Source organism: Triticum aestivum, chromosome 4A, assembly GCF_018294505.1.
Source record: "Triticum aestivum cultivar Chinese Spring chromosome 4A, IWGSC CS RefSeq v2.1, whole genome shotgun sequence".
Taxonomy (NCBI): Eukaryota; Viridiplantae; Streptophyta; class Magnoliopsida; order Poales; family Poaceae; genus Triticum; species Triticum aestivum.
The window spans coordinates 749,405,751-749,433,132 of NC_057803.1; the positions used below are offsets into that span (position 1 = coordinate 749,405,751).

Below are 27,382 nucleotides of genomic sequence, written 5' to 3' on the forward strand. Positions count from 1 at the left end.
TCTCCGGAGCAGAACCTATCGAGAAGGAACGGTGCCAACAATCAAAACACAAGCATATGCAACACAATGATGCATGAACATGGCATGAAGATGTGATGCTGATTGAGCTAATGCAACTAGTATTCAATTGGTTTGAAGTCCATTTGAACCAAAGGTTCAAATGCATCTCCAAATTAAGCCCTTTATATAAGCCATTTTAGTGTTTCACTTATACAGCATGTATAAGTTGGTTTGTCATGCATGAAACTAGTACAGATGGATAGATTGCATTTTCTGATAATTTTTCATATATAAATTATTTCAATCTGAGCTACGGTTGAATTTCTATGAATTTTTGAAGTTTAAATCATTTTCTGGAATTTCCTGATTTATTTTAATTCCAGAAAATATATTATTGCGCCAGCATGACGTCAGCACGACGTCAGCAGGTCAACCGGGGCTGACCAGGGTCAAACCTGACATGTGGGGTCCACACGTCAGTGTCACAGTTAGTTAACAGGGGAAGTTATTTGCTTAATTAAAAGGATTAGGGGGCCGGGGCCCACCGGTCAGTGTCAGTGGTTAATTAGGCGGTGATTAGCACTAAGCTAATCACCTGGCAGGTCGGGCCCACACGTCAGGCCGGTGAGGTTAACGCCGGCGACCTCTGGACGCGGCGGCGTCCGGTTTCGGGAGAGAACGAGGGGGGAGGAAGAGAGAGCGAATGCGAGGGAGAGGAGAGGGGAGGTGCGGGGCATCGTGGCGTCGTTCCAGGGCGTCCAGGGCGACGAGAGGGAGAAGCAGGAGGTGGCCGGGCGCGTGGCCGCGGCCGGCTGTGGCGCGGGCACGCACCTGCTTGGGCGAGGGGGAGAAGATGACACAGGAGGAGGCGGGCTGGGCCGGGCTGGCCAGCTGGGCCGGCCAGGTCGCACAGTGCTGGGCCAGCACAGGAGCTAGGCGCCAGGTAAGTCTCTTCTCCCTTATATTTTCTTTTCTATTTTCTGACATTTGTTTTGATTTAATAAAAATACTAAACCATTTTATTTTCTTATGCCAATTTTTATAGAAGCTAGTTATATTATTCTAGAGCTCCTTTATAAATGGCATAATTTTTGGACAATATTTTATATATATAACAATATATATCCAAAGCAAATAATTACTTCATTAATTCCAAATGCCCAAAATAAATACTTATGAGCTCCTAAAAATATTGGTTTGATTTTTATCTCTTTCCAATATTTTCAGGGAGCAACATGAGCATTTTCTTGGACCTTTTTGGAGCAATTTTTATTTGGGTCATTTCCAAAATGATTATGAGGGTTTCAAAAATCCTCATTTCAAATTTAAATGGAATTTAAACATGATGCACACATGACTAGCTAGTCTAGGTCATACCAGAACTAGGGATGTGACAATGCAACTAATGAGTTAGTTGCGAGATGATGTATTACGGAACGAGTAAAGAGACTTGCCGGTAACAAGATTGAACTAGGTATTGGATACCGACGATCGAATCTCGGGCAAGTAACATACCGATGACAAAGGGAACAACGTATGTTGTTATGCGGTCTGACCGATAAAGATCTTCGTAGAATATGTAGGAATCAATATGAGCATCCAGGTTCCGCTATTGGTTATTGACCGGAGACGTGTCACGGTCATGTCTACATTGTTCTCGAACCGTAGGGTCCGCACGCTTAAGGTTTCGATGACAATTATATTATGAGTTTATGAGTTTTGATGTACCGAAGGAGTTCGGAGTCCCGGATGAGATCGAGGACATGACGAGGAGTCTCGAAATGGTCGAGATGTAAATATCGATATATTGGATGACTATGTTCGGAGTTCGGAAAGGTTCCGAGTGGTTCGGGTATTTTTCGGAGTACCGGGGAGTTACGGGAATACGGGGGAGAAGTATTGGGCCTTATTGGGCCATACGGGAAAGAGAGAGGGGCTACCTAGGGCAGGCCGCGCGCCCCCCCAAGGCCTAGTCCGAATTGGACTAGGGGGAGGGGTTGTGCCCCCTCCTTCCTTCCCATCTCCCTCCCCCTTCCTTGTCTCCTACTCCTAATACTTGGAAGGATTCCTAGTTGGACTAGGAAAGGGGGAATCCTACTCCCAGTGGAAGTAGGACTCCCCTAGGGCGCGGCATAGAGAGGGCCGGCCCTCCCCTCCTCCACTCCTTTATATACGGGGGCAGGGGGCACCCCATAGACACACAAGTTGATCTTCGTGATCGTTCCTTAGCCGTGTGCGGTGCCCCCCTCCACGATATTACACCTCGGTCATATTGTAGCGGTGCTTAGGCGAAGCCCTGCGACGGTTGAACATCAAGATCGTCACCACGCCGTCGTGCTGACGGAACTCCTCCCCGAAGCTTTGCTGGATCGGAGCTCGGGGTGCGTCATCGAGTTGTACGTGTGTCAAGAACTCGGAGGTGCCGGAGTAACGGTGCTTGGATCGGTTGGACCGGGAAGACGTACGACTACTTCCTCTACGTTGTGTCAACGCTTCCGCTTCGGTCTACGAGGGTACGTAGACAACACTGTTCCCTCTCGTTGCTATATCATCACCATGATCTTGCGTGTGCGTAGGAAATTTTTTGAAATTACTACGTTCCCCAACAGGGAATGAACCAGTTCCTTGTAGCACTAAGGAAATCAAAGTCCGAGAGGTCACGCCCTGTTAAGCAAGTAACGTCGGGATGCTTCAATCCACTGATGCATCAGCCAAAGCAACACAAGCCGAATTATCCACGTGAATGACTTCCACTTCATCATCGACCCATTTTATTACTAATTGATGCATGGTAGACGACACACATTGGTTAGCATGAACCCAATCCCGGCCTAATATAACATTATAGTTACCTTGCACCTCAGTGAGGAAGAATGTGGTGGCCAAAGTTTTGCTTCCCGCAGTGAGTTCCATGCACATCACACCTTTTGCCTCTATCTTTTCTTTACCCTCAAATCCATTAAGTACCATATTGGTCTTCATCAATGCATAATCATGTAACCCCAACTTCTTGAAGACCGAATATGGCATAAGATTTACCACAACACCACCATCAACAAGCATCCTAGCAACCGGCGATCCGTTAATATGACCTTTGAGGTACAATGGCTTGAAGTGTTTCACCGGTTCTTTTGGCTTCTCGAAGATAGAGTTCTTAGGACCAAAATCCAGCTGGGCCACATCCTCTTCTTCACCTATAGTACGAAACTCGGCAGGTAAGTAATACACCATATTAATATCCATACCTTCCCGAACCGGCGTATATTCGTAATCCACCATCTCATCTTCATCTCCCAATGTGTATATTGGGCTTAAAGTTTCCCCAATTGGAGGGGATGTTTCAGGTGGTGTGGATGATGTAATAGGGGTCGCATCATCCTCTTTTGGTGGTGAAGGTGTTATTGCAGCTAATGTAGAAGCATCTGTGTTTTCTTTTTGTTTAGGCCTCCACACTTGTTTTGTGAGCGCCATGGGCCGAATTTCATTGAACAATTCGTCCCTTTGCTTCTGAACTTGGCTCTCTACCTTCTCGTGGTTCCTCATGCGTTGTAATCTCCTTTTCATTGTCTTAGTTAAACCTGGAGGACAGCACCTAGGTTGAGTATACTTGGGATCCCTATGTTTGGCCTTGCTTGTGCTAGCCTCATGATCATTAGCCATGGAATCCTGCCAAACAATAAGAATATCACCATTAGAATTAGCCGGATTACCAACAATCAGCTCTTTGATCTCCTTTTGCTTGCCGCATTCTGAAATTTCCTCATTAGGTGACTTAATACGCCACACTTTTTTATTGGCCTTGCTTAGAGAAATTTTTGTTGGTCGATTAGTGCCATATCTCAAACGGCCTTGTGTGGGATAATAAAGCCTCTCGTGAGCAGGCCTTCTAGGTACTGCCCACCCCATACAAAAATCATAAAGAGTCATTGGGGGTTGCCCCCATCCTCCATTGAAGTCTCCCATGTAATATGGCGCATAGGGGGGTTGTGACATCCATGGTGTCGGTGCCCATGACCCATACGGCCTTGCATAGCGTCGAAACTCTTGCTCTGGAGGCGATCTAGAACGCTTTGAATGTGATGGCCGATTAGAGCTAGAACCGTCCGCTTGACTTGCATATTTGGATTACAACGTATCAAAAGTTGGCTTGATTTTCTTGTGCTTAGTTTCATTCTTTTTTCCACTTGCCAACTTCTGAATTCTTGGGCTTGATCAATTTAACATGAGTATCCTCTTGCACTTGTGGTTGCCCCACGAGTGTAGCATTTTTTATAGTGATCTTCAACACTTGCTTGCCATCAGGTTGCTTCTCAAGCACAATCTTTCTTCCCAAGACCTTGTCGCCCTCCTTGCCATTCCCCAGTTCACCACCAACAACATTATCTTTATTAGCGGATTCGGCTATGTTAGGCCGAATTAACATTTTCTTCCCTTCCAAGTCCATGGTGTTGGAAAGGCTGTTTATCAACTTGCATCTCAGCAAAATTCAATCGTCCGTCATTAATGGCCGATTGTATCTGTCGTCGAAAAACATTGCAATCGTTAGTAGTATGAGAAAATGAATTATGGTACTTGCAATAAGCACGCCGTTTTAGCTCCTCAAACGGCGATATGGTGTGTGATATTCTAATCATCTTGTCTTGCAAGAGAGCATCAAATATTTTATCACACTTTGATATATCAAAAGTAAACCTCATCTCCTCATCACGATTCTTGCAAATCGGCTTAAGAGCATTGCACATATAGGGTTTGACCTTTGAGGAACAAACAAATTCAGTAGTATAGACGTCAACCTCATCGTCCGAATTATCATCATTGTGTTCAATCATATGCATTCTAGGACAATCGGTTGTTGACCTATGGACCTCTTTACTTCGACTCTCTTGGGCCAAAGTTTCTTGTAAGACTTGATTAATGCTCAAAAGCTCATAACTTTCTAGCCTCTCTTTAATGTGAGTTTTCAAACCATTAAGAACAAGATCCGCCAAGTCTCTCTCAGTTATCACTAAGCTATAACATCGTTTTTTTATATCTCTAAATCTCTTGACATAATCGGTGACCGATGTAAGATGTGACAACTTCAGCTCATTATCGCCGCTATAAAAGTAATCATGAAACTTTTGCTCCAACTGCGACCATAAGAGAACTGGGCCATGTGGTAAAGCAGCAAACCATGAAAATGCGGTGCCAATTAAAGACAAGGGAAATAAACGCACTTTCAACTCTTCTATGAAACCTGCTTCACCCAACTGTGCTAGATACTGACTCACATGCTCCCAAGTTGTTTTCGTGCCCTCTCCACTAAATTTAACAAAATCAGGAACCATGTAACCTTGATGGTACGAAACTGCATCAAAGTGTTCGGGATAAGGCTTTTGGTATACACGACTCTTTATTTTCGGTTCGTTTCCGAAAGTTTCTTGAAACATCTTATGCAAATCCTCTCTTAATTTGGCCAAAATTGGATGCGAAGTAGATGGAGATGTTTGTGATAATGACATAGGAGCAACCTGAGCACTAGCTAGTGGTGCAACTTGTGGGATGGGCGCCGAACCATAATTCGGCAGAAGACCAAACATGCTTGCGCCTATAGGTGGTGTGACAAAGTGATGCCCTGGTGATGCCCTCCCTGGATAGATCGAGTGCATGGAAATTTACTGCCAGCAACTTGCAGCAAATGATCATCAGAACAAGAGACGATCCCTGGTTTCTAGCTGTGACTTTCCTGACAAAACACCCGATGCAGCTCTTCTGAATTTCCAATCTTGAGCGCCAACAGTGAAAATTGTACAGCAGCTGTATAGTTTTTGAAGACCTGACATCTCAGTTGCGAAACGGGAAGCCCGTTTGTGAAGAGCCGGCGGTTTTGGTTGCATGCCGTCTTAGAAATTCTCAGTTAATATATGCACTCGTACATCGATCAATTGACAGCTGGGAGTTCAAGGAATCTCTTTTTTCGAGGGAAAACAAGGAAAGCTTAGCACTGCATAAATTCAGATCGGAGAGGTGTCATGATTTAGATGTGCAATAAAAGAACTATGGTTGAACATGTCTTGGGCGGTTTAGACGGTGACCCTTCGACAACCGACAGGGCGAGCTGCTCACTAGACTCGGCTGGGCTGAGCTGATACAGTTCATCTCTCGTAGATGCGCTTAAACTAGAACGGAGATGAGCTGGATGACAGAGGTATGGGATATAATTAAGTGCAGCATCTTAATCACTGACGCTGTCCTTGCTAACATGCACAGATATCATGTTCAAACTGGTGGTGGAGCTTAATTGTGCCTAAGTGCAGCATCCTAATCACTGATGCTGTCGTTGCTTACATTTCACATCTAAATTACTTTTGTAAAGCACAAATAATACTGTATGTTCAATAGACATAAGTATAAAATCTGCCCTCTAGGTCCGATCATGCAAAAGGTGGACTGTTTCTTATAATATTGCAACAAACATGTGCATCTACAATATCATGTCCTAAAATGTCAAATCCAAATTCAGAGTTTCAGAAATAAAGATAGAAAATCACGCGGTGCAAATTAGTTGTGCAAGTAGATTTTGAATTAGTCACAGTACTACTTCATCACCTCGTCGTTCTGTTTCACGACACATGCATTAGTTGAAACTTGAAGCTACGCTTGAATTTTGTGAAATATATGATAGATGAACCTTGTTTCAGTGCTGCTAAAAGGGCATGCTTACCTCTCGAGATTGTGTTCGCACATGAACACGTCACATGTACCCTCGACGCCGGGGGTGGTGCACCGCAGCTCACGTCGAAGGAGTCTCACCGGAAGCGCGATTCGCAAGTCGACCGGCGAGAGCTTTTGAGGACCCGAAACCCTACACTCCCGGGAGGGACCCCGTCGGGGAGTGCGGCGACTATGGGCTGCCCTAGGTCGGTCAAGCCGCCCTAGAGCCTCGTGATTCACAGCTCTCCAACACAAAGAACGATGAAGAACGAGGGAGCAAGAACGAGGGAGGGACAAGACGTAGATGAAAAAGCTATAGATGTGTTTGCGATTGTGTGTTGTTGTTCAATCGGCCGTCACTCCTTAGGTATATAAGAGGCGGATGGACTTCCGGGCAAGGAAAGGTTAGAATTCACGTTCAAAACCCTAGTTTGGGTCTATCCCGGAATCCAACTTTCCAAAACGGTTCAGTTTGCAACTTGCGGCAGAAAAATCCAAAACCCGGACTAACATCCCCGGAGTGTACGGCCATCCTCGGAGAAATCCAAAACCCGGATGATTATTCCCGGAGTGTGTGGCCATCCTACTGCAACCACGCATTTTCGGCTCTAACTTTTGCATACGACCTCCGATTGAGACGTTTTTTATATCAAAATCAACTGTTTCGACGAGACGCACACCTTTCATGTAGGGAGCAAGAACGAGGAAGGGACAAGACGTAGATGAAAAAGCTATAGATGTGTTTGCGATTGTGTGTTGTTGTTCAATCGGCCGTCACCCCTTAGGTATATAAGAGGCGGATGGACTTCCCGGGCAAGGAAAGGTTAGAATTCACGTTCAAAACCCTAGTTTGGGTCTATCCCGGAATCCAACTTTCCAAAACGGTTCAGTTTGCAACTTGCGGCAGAAAAATCCAAAATCCGGACTAACATCCCCGGAGTGTATGGCCTTCCTCGGAGAAATCCAAAATCCGGATGATTATTCCCGGAGTGTGTGGCCATCCTGCTGCAACCACACATTTTCGGCTCTAACTCTTGCATACGACCTCCGATTGAGACGTTTTTTATATCAAAATCAACTGTTTCGACGAGACGCACACCTTTCATGTTGGAACTTTTTCCATTTGAAGCCATCTTAATTGGGTTTCAAGCCATTCTTTAATCTGGTGTCACCATGAGCATCTCTGAACTTGCCATAACTTCGCATCCATCTTGATCTTCTCGAAGAAAGCCATCCCATGGTAATTTCCAATCATAAGTTTGAATTAATATTGACATAGCTTAAAGAAACTTTTACGATTGTGCCACTTTTAAGCGTCAACAGATTGCAAATTACATATATGGAACATAGTGAATAACTGGAGGACAGTGCCTGAACACATTTAGATTGCCAGGTTGACCACAAGAAAGCTTAATCTGCCTTTTAGATCTTAATCTGCCCTTTAGATTACCAAGTTGGCCACAAGGAGCTTCGCTTTCCCTTCAAAGTGGTGCCTTGAATGCATTGATGATGAAGTTGACTAGCATATATTGTTGGGGAACGCAGTAATTTCAAAAAAATTCCTACGATCACGCAAGATCTATCTAGGTGATGCATAGTAAGGAGAGGGGAGAGTGTGTCCACGTACTCTGGTAGACTGAAATCGGAAGCGTTTCAATAACGCGGTTGATGTAGTCGAACGTCTTCACGATCCAATCGATCTAAGTACCAAACGTACGGCACCTCCGTGTTCAGCACACGTTCAACTTGATGATGTCACTCGTGCTCTTGATCCAGTTGAGGACGAGGGTGAGTTCCATCTGCACGATGGCGTGGCGACAATGATGATGATGCTACTAACGCAGGGCTTCGCCTAAGCACTACGATGGATTGATCGAGGTGTGTAACTATGGAGGGGGGCACCGCACACGATTGGGAGAGAAACTTGTGTGCTCTAGGGTGCCCCCTGCCCCCGTATATAAAGGAGCAAGGGGGAGGCGGGCCGGCCCTCCTAGGGCGCGCCCCACAAGGGGAGTCCTACTAGGACTACTAGTCCTAGTAGGATTCCACCAAGAGAGGGAGAGAGGGGGAAGGAAGGAGAGGGAGAGGGAGAAGGAAAGGGGGCGCCGCCCCCCTCCTAGTCCAATTCGTACCCAAGGGGGAGGGGCGCGCGGCCTGCCCTTGGCCGCCCCTCTCTCTCTCTCCACCAAGGCCCATGTGGCCCATTAGTTCCCCCCCCCCCCGAGGGGGGGGGGGGTCTGGAGACCCTCCGGCACTCCGATTTTATCCGAAACTTCTCCGGAACACTTCCGGTGTCCGAATATAGCCGTCCAATATATCAATCTTTATGTCTCGACCACTTCAAGACTCCTCGTCATGTTTGTGATCTCATCCGGGATTCCAAACAAACTTCGGTCATCAAATCACATAACTCATAAAATAAATCGTCATCAAACGTTAAGCGTGCGGACCCTACGGGTTCGAGAATTATGTAGACATGACTGAGACTCATCTCGAGTCAATAGTGGAACCTGGATGCTCATATTGGTTCCTACATATTCTACGAAGATCTTTATCGGTCAAACCGCATAACAACATATGTTGTTCCCTTTGTCATGGGTATGTTACATGCCCGAGATTCGATCGTCGGTATCATCATACCTAGTTCAATATTGTTACCGGCAAGTCCCTTTACTCGTTTTGTAATACTTCATCCTGCAAGTAACTCATTAATTAGTCATAATGCTTGCAAGGCTTATAGTGATGAGCATTACCGAGAGGGCCCAAAGATACCTCTCCGAAACACGGAGTGACAAATCCTAATCTCGATCTATGCCAAGCCAACAAACACCTTTGTAGACACCTGTAGAGCATCTTTATAATCACCCATTTACGTTGTGACGCTTGATAGCACACAAAGTGTTCCTCCGGTATTCGGGAGTTGCATAATCTCATAGTCTGAGGAACATGTATAAGTCATGAAGAAAGCAGTAGCAATGAAACTGTAACGATCATAATGCTAAGCTAACGGGTGGGTCATGTCCATCACATCATTCTCCTAATGATGTGATCTCGTTCATCAAATGACAACACATTTCTATGGTTAGGAAACTTAACCATCTTTGATTAACGAGCTAGTTTAGTAGAGGCATACTAGGGAGAGTATGTTTTGTCTATGTATTCACACATGTACTAAGTTTCCGGTTAATACAATTCTAGCATGAATAATAAACATTTATCATGAAATAAGGAAATAAATAATAACTTTATTATTGGCTCAAGGGCATATTTCCTTCATATATATGCAATTAAATTGAAGATAGTACGTCTCAACTTGCACAACTTTCTGTTTTTAATTGGCATTAGGTCACAATATATGTACAGCCTGTTGGCATCTTCAAGAGGGAGAAAACTAACAACTTGTATATATGTAGTTAAGTAGTGCAATAATGGTTTATTTGTTTTAAAGACCAATGTTAACAGGGGGTCTTGGTCGCTTACTCGTACATGTATATGCATATACCATGTCATCTAATCTGCTTGAAGGGCTGAGTAGAAATGTAGAACCATGATTGACAAAACCATATATGTATGCTGAGTTAGTATGAGAGAGCAATATGCCTACGGAATTTTTTTTACAATTCTATGTACAGAAGATTTATTGGATATATCACACAAGAGAATTTTGCTATTGCACCTGCTTTTGTCTCTTTTGTGTTTGTTACTATACTAGTAACATGGCAATGCAAAAATAAGAAACCTAAGGCAGAAACTGCAAATGAAGTACAACAAACTGAGATGCTCGCCATATGGAACTTTGATGGGGAAGATGTGTACAAGAAATTTGTCGTTGATGCCACAAATAATTTCGGCAACACCCATTGAATTGGAACTGGAGGGACTGGTTCGGTCTACAAAGCTCAGTCACCAACATGTGAATTGTTTGCAGTAAAAAAGATCCATATGATGGAAGATGATGAGCAATTTAACCGTGAAATACAAGTGTTGATGCATATTCGACATCTCAACATTGCAAGTTATTTGGTTACTACTCAGCAACTCAGGGAAGATTTCTTGTTTATGAATACATGGAGAGAGGAAGCTTAGCAACATCTTTGAAGGGTACTGAAACTGCAGTTGAATTGTCCTGGACGATGAGATTAAATATTGCTCTCGATTTTGATCAAGCTTTGTCTTACATGCATCATGACTGTTTCGCACCAATAGTCCATAGAGATATAACAAGCGGTGATGTTTTGCACCAAGTAGAAGGAAACATACTCTTCTGAATTTTCAGGAAAGAAGACACTCTTCTGAACTTCTTTCTATTAAGGGAAACAATAATAGTAATGTATGTTACATAGATTTTCAAATGTATGTACATTAAAGTAAAATAACAAAACATAAAAAAAAGAGAGATACTATTCAAATATAGCCTTCAATCCATGCATGCTTGGAATTCATGATATGCTTTCTTCTCTTGCACCATGCATAACCATGGCAACCTCTGCTTTTAAAATTTGCCCTGCATCTGAAAGGGCTTGCTTACCACTCCAGATCGCATGAATTACATATACTGAACATAGTGAATAACAGGAGGGCAGCGCCCGATTGCCAGGTTGACCACAAGGAAGCTTCGCTTCCCGTTCAAAGTGGTGCCGTGAACGCATTGATGATGAAGTTGACTAGCATATATATGCAATTAAATTGAAGATAGTACGTCTCAACTAGCACAACTTTCTGTTGTTAATTGGCATTAGCTCACAATATATGTACAGCCTGTTGGCATCTTCAAGAGGGGAACTAACAACTTGTATATATGTAGTTAAGCAGTGCAATAATGGTTTATTTGTTTTGAAGACCAACTTGTATACATATGCATATACTCATGTCAGCTAACCTGCTTGAAGGGTTGGGTAAAAATGCACCACGGTTGATCCTCGCCTAATGGCTCTGTTCAAGGACCAGAAAGAGCTCGTTGGTATTGATGATTCATTGAATGAGCTAACCAAGAAGATGAGTGATGGGGATTTTTATGCGTCCAAGCAACTCAAGATACTCTCTATTTTCGGATTTGGAGGCCTTGGCAAGACAACTCTTGCCAAAGCAGTGTATGATAAGCTTAAAGTGCAGTTTGATTACAGTGCTTTTGTTCCGGTAGGACGGAACCCTAGTGTGAAGAAAGTTCTCAATGACATACTCCTTGAAATTGACGAGCAAAAGTACTTAGAGTTGGATGAAAGGCAGCTAATCAACAAACTCAAAGGATTACTCGAGAACAAAAGGTATGCACCGTATTATGTAGTTTCATATACTTTAAATAGTAAATAGGGGGGTTGCATCAAAAGGCACCCAATCGTTGAACTCTGAGAACAAGAGGTACGCACCCTGTTATGTAGTTTCATATACATCAAATAGTAAATGGGGGAAAATTACCCTGAGAAGAAATGAGTTAGAGATGAATGCAAAATTTGGTTCGAGACATATTATACGAGAAGGGTTTGGATGTCCTATCATCACTCTTGTGTATTTTGCAAAAAAAGGTGTACTTTTTTTGCAGATAATAATGTATGGTATCAAGTTTTTATACCTTCTTTGCGACTTACCCTCGAATTTTTGCCGGTGTTGATATATTCTAGAACTTCTTATAATTGATGTCAATTCAAAAATATATCTAATAACTGAAAGTATATAGATTGGGAATTGTTGTTAATCAAAACTAGAATTCTGGACGATGAAATGGAATTAAACTCTGCTCGTGCATACATGTCTCTCTGCTGGACCCCTCCATTTTCCTGATTCAACAATGCAACTTTAGATTCCTCAACAAGTAGGCTAACATGCATGCATCCTCTTTTCAAAGGTATTAGGAATACTTAGGGATCTTATAAAATATTTCCACTAATTTGTTATATCCCTTGCGCTATGGATGGCAATGACAGGTACTTGATTGTCATTGATGACATATGGGATAAAAAAACATGGGAACTAGTCAAGATCGCTTTGCTGTGTAACAATTGTGGAAGCAGGATAATCACAACCACTCGTATACTCGAAGTCGCCACAACGTCCAGTGAAGTATACAAGCTACAACCACTTTCTCTTGATTTATCAAAGGATTTATTTCATAGAAGATTATCTTGTGGTGAAATAAAACGGCCTAATCATCTACCGGCAGAGGTATATGATAAAATTTTACATAAATGTGGTGGTGTACCATTGGCTATAATCACAATAGCTAATTTGCTTGTTGGTAAACCTTTGGAGCTTTGGTCTAAGGTATACACTTCAATTGGTTTTGGGAAAGAAGAAAATGAAGACGTGGAGAATATGAGAAAAATACTTCTATTTAGCTACTATGATCTACCTTGTCACCGAAAGACTTGCTTAGTGTATCTGAGCATCTATCCTGAAGACCATCTGATTGAAAAAGATAGTTTGATATGGAAGTGGGTCGCCGAAGCTTTTATCCATGAGGAACCAGGGGTAGGACTATTCGAGATTGGCGAGAGGTACTTCAATGAGTTGGTACACAAAAGCATGATAATGCCGGTAGAGAAGTCCCTGTATTTTGGCATGGAAATGTATGCTGGCACCATAACTGGATGTCACATCCATAACATGGTGTTGGATATGATATGCCTATTGTCAAAGGAAGAAAAGTTTGTTACTTTATTGGATAGTAACGAGCAATATGCAACTTCACATTGCAATGCTCGTAGGCTAGCTATTCAACATATAGTCCAACCTTTGGCTAGCATGGCAACATTACAAGCAAGGTCATTTAGTGCCATATGCTATGCTGAGATGTTGCCATCACTTTCATGCTTTAAAGTTTTGCGTGTCCTAGCTTTGGAAGGCCCCTCTGATTCGCACAATCCTAATCGTCTTGAGCATCTTGGAAAGTTAGTACACTTGAGGCATCTCAAACTATCGAGCATGGGTATCTGTGAGCATGGGCATCTAAAGTTCTTGCTGGTATTGGACCTGGGTAAAAATAGCATAACTGAACTTCCACAAAGTATTGGTCGACTGACTCAACTCAAGTGCTTGAATATCTGCGAAACAAAAATTAAAGTGCCATACTGGATCGGAAATTTGACATCTCTGGAAGAGTTATGCCTAAGGGAAGTTGATCGGGACTCGAACTTTGTGACAGAGTTGGGCAAGTTAACAGAGTTGAGGAAGCTGCGCATTTCTATAGGTTTAGATCTAGTTGATGATAGTGCAATGAATAGTTGGGCCTCGTCTGTAGCCAAACTCAGCAAGATCCGAGTCATATACATTGGTTATGTTTCTGGGAGGAGAGATTCTACTCACGAAGAGAACCCCTGGGAACGGAATGCCCTCTCTCCACAACTCTGTGTTCTATACATGTGCTACCAAGAACCTGGGCTACTGGCAAGGATTAATCCCTTGCTTCTTCCGAACCTGTCCCATTTAAAACTGCATGTATACAGTCTAGACCTGAAGATCTTTGGCAGTTTCCTGGAGCTTGTTTCCCTCCAGTTGTACATGGAGTCAGCTCTCCACCATGACACCATGGGCGGTGCAGGTGCCTTCCCCAAGCTGAGGGTCTTCAAGACACAAGCAACACTTGGCTCGTTTCAAGAGGGAGATATGCCGGCCCTTGAATCTCTTGAGTTCAGCGTTGTAGCACAGTCCAATGATGATGGCATTAGCTTTGACTTTGACTTTGGTAGCCTATGGAACCTCCCTTTGCTTAAGGAAGTCATGGTCATTTTATATGCCCCTCCTGCGGATGGGAAGAAGGCTGAGGAAATGGTGAAGCGGGCAATTGATATGCTTCCCAACCGTCCCATCCATCGTGTCTTATCACTAGATTTAAGTAATTGGAGTCAGAGGTAACTAAGTGTATATTTATTTATTCCTTAGTGTTGATCTCCACGGGCAGCTAGCAGTGTATCTCACGGATCTCCTTTTCCTTTTTTTCCCGGATCTATATAAAACAGATGATTGAGCAAAGCTAGCCGTGTATCTCCACCGGTGGGAATCAAGGTATGTACGCTCCCTATCTAAGTATTCATCTGCACCTTGTCTTTTTCTTTTTCTTTCTAGACTAGATTAAATAACAGGAATTGCCGATCAACTTAAAAAAAATCAATTACCAATTTGCACACATGTACATGTATCTTTCTCATCATTTCAGATAGTAACCATTGATACTCCACACACATTATCTGAGAGTTACTACTCTATATATGTAGGCTGGCAGCGTTAACAAATCACCGTGAGAAAGAAAAGATATTGGGAGGCTGCCGCTTGTTTGCTCTCTTTATTGTCTTTTGAAGCAAACAAAAAAACAAAAAAAAATTATCCACTTGTTTTTATTTTGCTATGTTTTTTTTAGCAAATGCAAAAAATTACAAAAAAAAATGCTTGTTTGTTTGCTATGTTTTCTTTTGTTAGCAGATGGAAAAATTACAAAAAAAGTGCTTGTTTGCTTTTTGTGACTTTTGTAGCCAAAGGAAATGAAAATCACCAAAAAAAATTGTTTATCTGCCTTTCATAGTGATGGAAAAAAAATCACACAAAAAAAGTTGGTTTCGAGGGTCAAGTAGTCTGTTGCTTAGTTGTTCACTCAGAAAAAGAATTCTAAAAGAGGGTCTTGGGGTTTCCTTGCCATTTATTTGGTGTGTGTCGTTTGGGTTTGTATCTTGGATCTTGGTTTTGGAGATCAGGCTTATGCGTGTTTGTGTGTCTTGTTCTTTGGGTTTTGGTTGTTGGTTTAGTGGGGTCCGATGTGTATATGGGTGTGCGTGGAGTGGGGGTGTAACTCCGCCTATGCTAACATGATGGTACGCTTCATGTTGCATAGCCGGTCTCAAGCCCGGAGAAAGGAGGAGGGGCCAAACTCTGCTTTTTTATGAAATTGTGTGACCATTCTATCTTTTTATATCATTATCTGTAGCATTTCACGAACTAGAGTAGACAGTGGGTTTTTGGCATTTCCCTTTTGCCTCTTAGAGTTCCATTTCCATTTAGTGTTATTTTTCTCTGACAGTGCAGCTATATCCTGGTTGCCATCCATACCCATCTCGTACATGGTGTCCAGGACACCTAACGGGCAAAAGAAGTATCAGGTATGGCTTGTTTATGTATCAAAATTTTGATGTAAAGGTGAGGAGTCAATACCTTCTGTCTGTAGTTTGATTCATGATTTCATATCTGGATTGATAAACTGAAGATCTGGCTGAAAGAGCAAACTTATGCAGAAAATTCACTGTTGTTGATAGAAAACTACTCTTGGGACAGGCTTATGCCAGATCAATTACCAGGTGCAGATCTTCCTATTTGGATTGCTGCCAGAAGCAACGCTAAAGCCTGATATTGAAACAAAACAATCTGAAGGCTATGTGAGGTTAGATTCCGAGTAGATGCTGGTTACCTTCTGCTATTTTAGGGGCACATCTTTGTCTTCTGCTTTATATCAAGTTAGGCAAATCTATTTCATTAGTACTAGCAGAGACCAGGGTTGACTATGCACCTCATAGCCATGCCACCAGAATCCCAAAAGTACTACTGTCACCCTTGTTTATCGGTTTCTTTCTTTTCCTACGTATATTATGTTGAAGGAAGTGTGATATGATCAACATTAAAATTGATGCTATGGGGATTTCCCTGTTTATTTGTGGTGCCTAGGTTGGTACTTGGCCACCATATATTCATGAATTTCTGAAGTATACTCTGCTTTCGCTTCAGGCCAAATTTTCTGCCTAGAATTACACTTGCAAACATATAGGAGCCAGTAAGCAGAGAATCTTGTGGCATCAATATTTGGGAGATAATGAAATCTTCTTCTGGGATTTTATTTGCCTAGTCTACTCTCTAGGTATCTGGGATTTGATATCTGAACACCTTTTCTTTCCAGTAGGTTATGAATACAACTATTTATATTATGATTGTGTAGTATTTGCCATTTTGTGTCAAATATTTAACAATTGGGAGATGGTCTAGTGGAAGTACGGAACAGAGGACTGGCTAATGTAGAAACTGTTGATGGATTGTAAGCATAGATAGCCCTTCAGCAGAGTTGTTGTGGACAATCTCCCTCCTTTTAATTTTGATAACATTAAAAGCAGACGCATCAACAATGATGCACATTGTTGTATAACTTACCATGAGGCAACAGATTGGGTAACACCACCTTGATGCAGAAATCCAAGTCCCTTTTCGATGTGAAGGACAATAGTTAAGACTGAATATTATCGCACTTGCCTGCAGAACAGTTGGAGTGCACAGTATTAATTAGCCTACTTGCCAAGAGGTTAGGGATCGGACAGTAAGCATGTACTGTATCCAGTGTTTAAGTTTGATGCTTACCTTCGCTGGTGCATACACAAACATAATAAGACTGTAGTTATCAATTACAGTGTCAATGTCCCTGATGAATCCGCTAGTTGTGCATTCACTGAAGGTTTCAGAATCTTCCTGCAGCTTATATCAGGTGCCATAAAAACCGTGCCTTTCAAATCCTGCCTTCCCAATCGAGATATCTGGATTGGAGAAGGAAAATTAGCTTTCGCTTTCGCTGCAAAAAAGAACATGTATACGAAAGTAGTGCAGATGTCACAGGGAAAAAATTAGCCGATGATAAGAAGCTTCAGTTTCACATAACTCAACAGCCTGCACACTGAAGTGTACTCCCTCCGTCCCAAAATACTTGTCGAAGAAATTGATAAAAGTGGATATATCTAGAACTAAAATAAGTCTAGATATATTCATTTCTCGGACGAGTATTTTCGGACGGAGGGAGTACTTTCACTGAAGAGATTCTAATTCACTGTGGACAAAACTGTGATGCGCGCGGGGCCTCCACATTCCTCCTCTCCGGCGGCCGCCGGTGCTCCTGTCCCCTTCCCTGCTTGTGGCGAGAGGAAATCAAGGTTGCTGAAGCCCCGCGCGAGAAGAGCGGGGATGCGCGAGGGGAGAAGAATGGCGGTGTCGCCGGCGGCGTGGAGATGTGGTGGAGGGCGACGGCATGGATCTCGGTCCCTTTTTCCCATTTAGTCTTTTTTTAAGACCACTTTTCCCATTTATTCGACAGAGAGAGATAAGCCGAGCGTGGTGGGCCGACGGCCCATCGTTCCCGCTAAGCCAGCCATTTTTCTCCCCGGCTTTCCCGCGTTCTGGGGCCCATTTTGTTTGTGCACATTTTTTTCACGGACATGGGTAGGCGTGTGTGAGAAAGGTTCTGTGATGCAGAATACGTTATATGTACTGGAGGGTGCTGAAATCTGCAAATTTTGCTTGATGTCGCCAAGGTATATACTCAAAACTTGAAGGGAAAGAAAACACTTGTGAATTTTCAAAGCATACATTTCCGAATCTCCAACCTTCAGGCAAGGGATTGAAGTGACTAAATTATACAACAGCCATCAGTGCTCGCTTGTGGTCCTTTGGAGTTGCAGGCAATTTTCTAAACAAAATTATTTGTTCATGAGGCTGATCTCTGAAAAAATAATTTGGTTCAGGAGCCGTCATGAGGCTGATCTCGTCAGGAGTTGTCATGAGGCTGATCTCGTCAGGAGCCATCATCAAAGCTCGATGACGGCTCCTGACGAGAGACTCACTTCCCCTTCGCCCTTCTTGTCTTGGTCATCGGCGAAGAGGGTGCGGAGGCGAGACGGACAAGGCGTCCACGCGGCGGAGGGCTTGAGAAAGACAAGGGAGTGGAATGCGCCAAAGCATGCATGGTAGGGTTTGAAACCATCAATTTCCCTCTTTTTGTACATGACCCGAATCATCGTCCATCCAGGGCGGAACGAACGTTTTTCTTTCCTTTCGTTCCGGGAGGTTTTTCTTTTTTCTTTTTCGGAAGGCAAGAATGGTGGGCACGGAGGCAATATCTTCTCAAAATCCGCAGCAAACCCATCAATCCGCATCGACCCAAGCGTCAAGCCTACAGACATCTGACATACCGGACAACCCAAGCTAGGAGTCAATCCGAGCTCCAGAAAGACAAGAAGATACGGGAGCCCGCCAGAGGTCTCGTGACTCTCACTGTGACTCCGCCATGCTAGGGGGCTACCGACGAGGTCCTGTACCTAGGGTGGCTAACGCCCTAGATCCCGACCTGATCAACCAGCGGGGGGACCCGCCATGCCCACGACATGAAGGAAACCCTAGGAGGCAAGGTGGCCTTCTTGATGCCCAAGACTAGAGAGTGGCAGCGCCCCAGATCGCATCTACCGTGTAAAACCCTAGACCTCTCCTGCCAATATAAAGGGTGGTCTAGGGCACCCATTCATCGTCTATCTTCAAATAAGAGAACTCTCGGTAGGAATCTCATACATCATTGTAACGCCTCGTACGAGGTATCCCTCCACTATGAATCATCAAACTAGCAGGACGTAGGGTATTACTCTCAGGATATATTCTTGTATTACTCTTTTTTTTCCTGCTCCTGTCCCATTTTAACTATTTCTGTATACATTATTTTCTTGGTTTTCTCTTTTTCTGTAGTTTTTTTCTTCTTGTTTTCTGATTTTTTACCTTTTTTTCTTTATTACCAGGAGGTAAAATACATCTTTTTCAAAAAAGTAATATGAACAATTATTTAGATATGTTTTTCAAAAAAGTACATGGACATTATTTTTTCTAAATTTCAAATAATATGTTTTTTATAGAAGTACATGAACATTTTACCAGCTTCTTTCTTCTAAAATATAAAACTTTTTGACAATACATATTTTTTTAATACATGATGTTTCAACATATATGATGAACATATTAATACAATTGGATATCTTACAACCTATGAGTAATTCTAAATACATGATGCACTTTAAAATTACAAGATGAACATTTACACATTAAATTTCTAACTCACGTTGAACATTCAGTATTATAAGATGAATATTTATTTATTAAACATGCGCATTTGTTAATAAACGATGAATATTTTGAGGAATACATAATAATGAGTTTTTCATGCGTAATGAAAAAAAATCATGTATGAACAATTTGTAAATACAACATGAACCTTTCTAAATAAATGCTGCGCATTTTTTAATACACAGTCAACCATTTATATATACACGATGAGCATTTTATAATGCACCTTGAATATTTATAAAATACGTGATTAATATTTATGAATTACTTGAAACTTTTTTAAGCACATGATGGAATGTTTAAAAAGGTACATTGAGATTTTTTTTCACATACACATTGATTTTTTAATATATAATGAACATTTTTACATACAATGTTATATATTGAAAATCATGGAAAACTGTTTTTAAGTTACAGATACACCATCTATATTCACCGGTTTTTTGGTTATATGAGGACATTGTTTTTAAAATACAAGAATATATCTCTTTGGTATGATAACATTTTTGTTACATAAAATAATTTTTCAAATAGACATGAACATCCATGCAAAAAAATTAGACATGACACTTTCTATATACCCGAATAAATTTTAAAATACACGGGTATTTTATTTTTAAAACCGGTGATATTTGTGTAATTCACCCGAAACATAAGTATATAAGGATACTTGTTGGAAAATGTAATAGAGATACTTGTTTTTAAAACCTGCTAAGTTTCTGTTCTGTGGCTGCTACTTTTGATTGTCGCCGAAAACTGTTTAATAGTCTGAGGATGTTGCTTTTGCCTTGGCTTAATAAAGTTGGGGCTAGAAAGAAAAGACAAACACCTGGCGGGCAAGCAGACTGGTTAACCCGGTGGAGATTCCAGCGGACTGGAGACAAGGATGAATCGAAGCTGACTGCGCTCCCCTGGCGAAGCGGCGCGCCAAGCCGCGGGCAATGGATGACATGCGTGTGACTGCATCTGCATGCTGCTGCTGCCAGCCGCTACACACCTCGTCGTTCGTAGGCAGCCGGACCATCAAGATCATGCATGATGATGGGGTTGGAACACTACTAGGGAAAAGCCTAGCAGTAGCGCGGGTTTTTGGCCTATTAGTAGCGTGAGTAACCGCGCTACTGATACGGTGCTACAGCTAAAGGTTAGCAGTAGCGTTTGTTGGCACGCGCTACAGCTATATCTACTTAGTAGTAGCGTGTTATGCAACAACCGCTATTGTTAATTACTAGTAACGCTTCTCACTGCCCGCGCTACTACTATTATTCCGTATTCTATTTCTTTTTTAATTTTAGGTTGTATTCATACATCTTTATACAAGTTTTCATACAATAGCAATTTAGAGATTATTTTTATATTATAATGAGTTATTAAATCACTAGGCGAAAGAACCATGGATTAGTTTCAAATGGATGGATCCTAAGTGACCAAGTCATGGATTATCACGACAATCCATGACTTGATCACTTAGGATCCATCCATTTAAAACTAATCCGCAGTTCTTTCACCCAGTGATATGATAATGTACTCATCATCATCGTCATTATCATATTAATATAAAAAGTCTTGCATCATATCATCACCAACAACACTAGGTAATAAGCATCATAGTTATTACCACCAATACTATTTAATCATCATAGTCATAGCTAATCACCACCAACATTATCTAATAATCATCATCATAGTCATCACCACCAACACTCATTCTAGCTAGCTAATCACTCCTGTTGCTCTCTCTCAAGTAAAATAGCATAGAACATGTGTAGCACTCCTGATTCATCATATTGAAGCATGCAGATGAACATGTCTCCTAATTATGGGCTGCGCTTCGATTGCTGCCCCCTAATACTTCTTTGCGATCCTTCATAATTTTGTTCCAGTCTTTGACTATTAAGACTTGCTCGCTTCTAGAAATCCTGAATGCACTCATGTTCAATGTAGGATGTCTTGGCCGTATGCTAACCATGGACATGTGACCTTTAGCCTCGATCCACTGAGGCACAACTATCATCGGGGGTCCCTGTTGAAGAACATCGTAGTAACATACTTAGCAATGAAGTGTAGCTTAAAAATAATGTATGCAAAAGATGCACTGAGAACAAATAGTAAAAATCTTACCATCTTTCCTAAATAGATGTGACTGTAGTTCAGTACGAACACTATTGGTCGCACGTTTTCAGTATTAAGATTTTTCAAGTTTAGAAAAATAATTTGTCTTGACAGTATGAAGATCCTCAATCCATGAAACATAATAACTTATCTCCTTATAGTTTAGTTCAGCCCCGGGACAATAGTAGGTAGGTCATGTCTAACAAGCGTCGGGCATGTTTGCTTGAATGTAAGTAAGCTGTCAATATAAATTAGTTGTCAACTATTTTTGAATAAACAATATCCAAGACATAAATATGGTTGAGAAACTCATATAATGGTAGAACTGGAGGCGTCTGCACATCGATCCCAGATGTCGATATTATCTTCAATATCATCTTCGGGGCGAATATCAAAGGTGATAAGCATATCAGGCTCAAATGAATAAGCTTGCATAGTGCTCTCCATTGTTTGCATTCAAAATGAGTGTAGGTATCTGAATTGTATAATTTTGCGGCAAAACTATAACCATGCTCGATCCTCAAGTTAACTCTTTTTACCTCCATAGTTTCCATAGTACTGAAACCAACTGAGGGAGTCCTGGACTAGGGGGTGTCCGGATGGCCGGACTAAGACCTTTGGCCGGACCCCAGACTATGAAGATACAAGATTGAAGACTCCGTCCCGTGTCCGGATGGGACTTTCCTTGGCGTGGAAGGCAAGCTTGGGGATACGATATGAAGATCTCCTCCCATTGTAACCGACTCTGTGTAACCCTAGCCCTCTCCGGTGTCTATATAAACCGGAGAGTTTTAGTCCGTAGGACGAACAATAATCATACCATAGGCTATCTTCTAGGGTTTAGCCACTCCAATCTCGTGGTAGATCTACTCTTGTACTACCCATATCATCAATATTAATCAAGCAGGAGTAGGGTTTTACCTCCATCGAGAGGGCCCGAACCTGGGTAAAAACATCGTGTCCTTGTCTCCTGTTACCATCCGCCTAGACGCACAGTTCGGGACCCCCTACCCGAGATCCGCCGGTTTTGACACCGACACCAACCTTATTCAAGACATACATTTTTGCATGGCAGGGGGTACGCTGGTAGAATAGTAAAAAATTAAAATTATAAGTTGAACCAAAATAAGCAGAAGTCATGCTTAATTACGAAAAAAGTCTTGTCTGTTGGAAATATGCCCTAGAGGCAATAATAAAAGTGTTATTATTATATTTCCTTGTTCATGATAATTGTCTTTTATTCATGCTATAACTGTATTATCCGGAAATCGTAATACACGTGTGAATACATAGACCACAATATGTCCCTAGTGAGCCTCTAGTTGACTAGCTCGTTGTGATCAACAGATAGTCATGGTTTCCTGGCTATGGACATTGGATGTCGTTGATAACGGGATCACATCATTAGGAGAATCATGTGATGGACAAGACCCAATCCTAAGCATAGCACAAAGATCGTGTAGTTCGTTTGCTAGAGCTTTGCCAATGTCAAGTATCTCTTCCTTTGACCATGAGAGCGTGTAACTCCTGGATACCGTAGGAGTGCTTTGGGTGTATCAAACGTCATAACGTAACTGGGTGACTATAAAGGTGCACTACAGGTATCTCCGAAAGTATCTATTGTTTTATGCGGATCGAGACTGGGATTTGTCACTCCGTGTAAACGGAGAGGTATCTCTGGGCCCACTCGGTAGGACATCATCATATGCGCAATGTGACCAAGGAGTTGATCACGGGATGATGTGTTATGGAACGAGTAAAGTGACTTGCCAGTAACGAGATTGAACAAGGTATTGGATACCGACGATCGAGTCTCGGGCAAGTAACATACCGATAGACAAAGGGAATTGAATACGGGATTGAATAAGTCCTTGACATCGTGGTTCATCCGATGAGATCATCGTGGAACATGTGGGAGCCATCATGGGTATCTAGATCCCGCTGTTGGTTATTGACCGGAGAACGTCTCGGTCATGTCTACATGTCTCCCGAACCCGTAGGGTCTACACACTTAAGGTTCGGTGACGCTAGGGTTATAAAGGAAGCTTGTATGTGGTTACCGAATGTTGTTCGGAGTCCCGGATGAGATCCCGGACGTCACGAGGAGTTCCGAAATGGTCCGGAGGTAAAGATTTATATATGGGAAGTCCTGTTTTGGTCACCGGAAAAGTTTCGAGCGATATCGGTATTGTACCGGGACCACCGGGAGGGTCCCGGGGGTCCAGCAAGTGGGGCCACCTGCCCCAGAAGGTTGCATGGGCCAAGTGTGAGAGGGGACCAGCCCCTAGGAGGGCTGGTGCGCCCCCCACAAGGGGGCCAAGGCGCAAGGGAGAGTGGGAGGGGGCAAACCCTAGTCCAGATGGGCCTTAAGGCCCACCTAGTGGGCGCCTCCCCTCTCTCCCCCTCTTGGCCGCCTCCCCAAGTCCCATCTAGGGCTGGCCGCACCCCTTGGGGTGGGAAACCCTAAAGGGGGCGCAGCCCCCTTCTCCCCTATATAAATAGAGGCCTGGGGCTGCCCATAACACATGAGAACTTCTCCTCTTGGTGCAGCCCTGCCTCTCTCCCTCCTCCTCCTCTCCCGTGGTGCTTGGCGAAGCCCTGCTGGATTGGCACGCTCCTCCATCACCACCACACCGTTGTGCTGCTGCTGGATGGAGTCTTCCTCAACCTCTCCCTCTCTCCTTGCTGGATCAAGGCGTGGGAGACGTCACCGGGCTGTACGTGTGTTGAACGCGGAGGTGCCGTCCGTTCGGCACTTGATCATCGGTGATTTGAATCACGACGAGTACGACTTCATCAACCCCGTTCACTTGAACGCTTCCGCTTAGCGATCTACAAGGGTATGTAGATGCACTCTCCTTCCCCTCGCTGCTGGTTTCTCCATAGATAGATCTTGGTGACACGTAGGAAAATTTTGAATTTCTGCTACGTTCCCCAACAGTGGCATCATGAGCTAGGTCTATTGCGTAGATTCTTTGCACGAGTAGAACACAAAGTAGTTGTGGGCGTTGATTTTGTTCAATATGCTTACCGTTACTAGTCCAATCTTGTTTTGACGGTATTGTGGGATGAAGCGGCCCGGACCGACCTTACACGTACTCTTACGTGAGACAGGTTCCACCGATTGACATGCACTTGGTGCATAAGGTGGCTAGCGGGTGCCAGTCTCTCCCACTTTAGTCAGAACGGATTCGATGAAAAGGGTCCTTATGAAGGGTAAATAACAATTGGCATATCACGTTGTGGTATTGCGTAGGTAAGAAACGTTCTTGCTAGAAACCCATAGCAGCCACGTAAAACATGCAAACAACAATTAGAGGACGTCTAACTTGTTTTTGCAGGGTATGCTATGTGATGTGATATGCCCAAAAGGATGTGATGAATGATATGTGATGTATGAGATTGATCATGTTCTTGTAATAGGATTCACGACTTGCATGTCGATGAGTATGACAACCGGCAGGAGCCATAGGAGTTGTCTTTATTTTTTGTATGACCTGCGTGTCATTAAAGAACGCTATGTAAACTACTTTACTTTATTGCTAAACGCGTTAGCCATAGAAGTAGAAGTAGTCGTTGGCGTGACAACTTCATGAAGACACGATGATGGAGATCATGATGATGGAGATCATGGTGTCATGCCGGTGACGATGATGATCATGGAGCCCCGAAGATGAAGATCAAAAGGAGCAAAATGATATTGGCCATATCATGTCACTATTTGATTGCATGTGATGTTTATCATGTTTATGCATCTTGTTTACTTAGGACGACGGTAGTAAATAAGATGATCCCTTACAAAATTTCAAGAAGTGTTCTCCCCTAACTGTGCACCGTTGCTACAGTTCGTCGCTTCTAAGCACCACGTGATGATCGGGTGTGATGGATTCTTACGTTCACATACAACGGGTGTAAGACAGTTTTACACAGCGAAAACACTTAGGGTTAACTTGACGAGCCTAGCATGTACAGACATGGCCTCGGAACACGGAGACCGAAAGGTCGAGCATGAGTCGTATGGTAGATACGATCAACATGAAGATGTTCACCGATGATGACTAGTCCGTCTCACGTGATGATCGGACACGGCCTAGTTGACTCGGATCATGTGATCACTTAGATGACCAGAGGGATGTCTATCTAAGTGGGAGTTCATAAGATGAACTTAATTATCCTGAACATAGTCAAAAGACCTTTTGCAAATTATGTCGTAGTTCACGCTATAGTTCTACTGTTTTAGTTATGTTCCTAGAGAAAATATAGTTGAAAGTTGACAGTAGCGATTATGCGGACACTAGAACGCTTATGTCCTTAATGCACTGCTCAGTGTGCTGAACCCCAAACGTCGTTTGTGGATGTTTCGAACATCGAACATACACGTTTTGATAACTACGTGATAGTTCAGTTAAATGGTTTAAGTAGAGGCACCAAAGACGTTTTCGAAACATCGCGGAACATATGAGATGTTTCGAGGGCTGAAATTGGGATTTCAGGCTCGTGCCCACGTCAAGAGGTATAAGACCTCCGACAATTTTCTTAGCCTACAAACTAAGGGAGAAAAGCTCAATCGTTGAGCTTGTGCTCAGATTGTCTGAGTGCAACAATCACTTGAATCAAGTGGGAGTTGATCTTCCAAATGAGATAGTGATGTTTCTCCAAAGTCATTGCCACCAAGCTGCTAGAGCTTCATGATGAACTATAACATATCAGGGATAGATATGATGATCCTTGAGGTATTCGCGATGTTTGACACCGTTAAAGTAGAAATCAAGAAGGAGCATCAATTGTTGATGGTTGGTGAAACCACTAGTTTCAAGAAGGGCAAGGGCAAGAAGGGATACTTTATGAAACGGCAAATCAGCTGCTGCACCAGTGAAGAAACCCGAGGTTGAACCCAAACCCGAGACTAAGTGCTTCTGTGATAAGGGGAATAGCCGCTGGAGCAGAATTACCCTAGATACTTGGTAGATAAGAAGGCTGGCAAGGTCGATAAAAGTATATTGGATATACATTGTGTTGATGTGTACTTTACTAGTACTCCTAGTAGCACCAGGGTATTAGATACCGGTTCGGTTGCTAAGTGTTAGTAACTCGAAATAAAAGCTACGGAATAAATGGAGACTAGCTAAACGTGAGATGACGATATGTGTTGGAAGTATTTCCAACGTTGATATGATCAAGCATACACGCTCCCTCTACCATCGAGATTGGTGTTTGCGTTGAGCATAGACATGATTGGATTATGTCTATCGCAATACGGTTATTCATTTAAGGAGAATAATGGTTACTCTGTTTATTTGAATAATACCTTCAATGGTCTTACACCTAAAAGGAATGGTTTATTGAATCTTGATCGTAGGGATACACATTTTCATGCCAAAAGATATAAGATAGTAATGATAGTACCACTTACTTGTGGCACTGCCATGTAAGTCATAATGGTATAAAACGCATGAAGAAGCTCCATGTTAATGGATCTTTGGACTCACTCGTTTTAGAAAAGTTTGAGACATGCGAACCATGTCTATTGGTATATATGCATGAAGAAGCTCCATGCAAATGGATCGTTTGGACTCACTTGATTTTGAATCACTTGAGATATGCAAATCATACCACATGGACAAGATGACTAAAAAGCCTCACTTTCAATAAGATGGAACAAGATAGCAACTTGTTGGAAGTAACACATTTTGATGTGTGCAGTCCAATAAATGTTGAGGCATGCAGTGAATATCGTTAT

At 42.6% G+C, this 27,382-nt stretch overlaps 1 protein-coding gene across 1 annotated transcript in view; it reads left to right on the plus strand.

The window, feature by feature from the left end:
• The window catches only part of LOC123084593 (disease resistance protein RGA5-like), a 28,680-nt gene extending 12,659 nt beyond the window's left edge, over positions 1–16,021 (plus strand). Inside the window, exons 4-7 of the mRNA XM_044506110.1 lie at positions 11,596–11,957; positions 12,615–14,537; positions 15,698–15,776; positions 15,881–16,021. Coding sequence (XP_044362045.1) covers positions 11,596–11,957; positions 12,615–14,537; positions 15,698–15,776; positions 15,881–16,021 — 2,505 coding nt within the window. The remainder of the gene's footprint in view (positions 1–11,595; positions 11,958–12,614; positions 14,538–15,697; positions 15,777–15,880) is intronic.
• Positions 16,022–27,382: the final 11,361 nt, after the last annotated feature.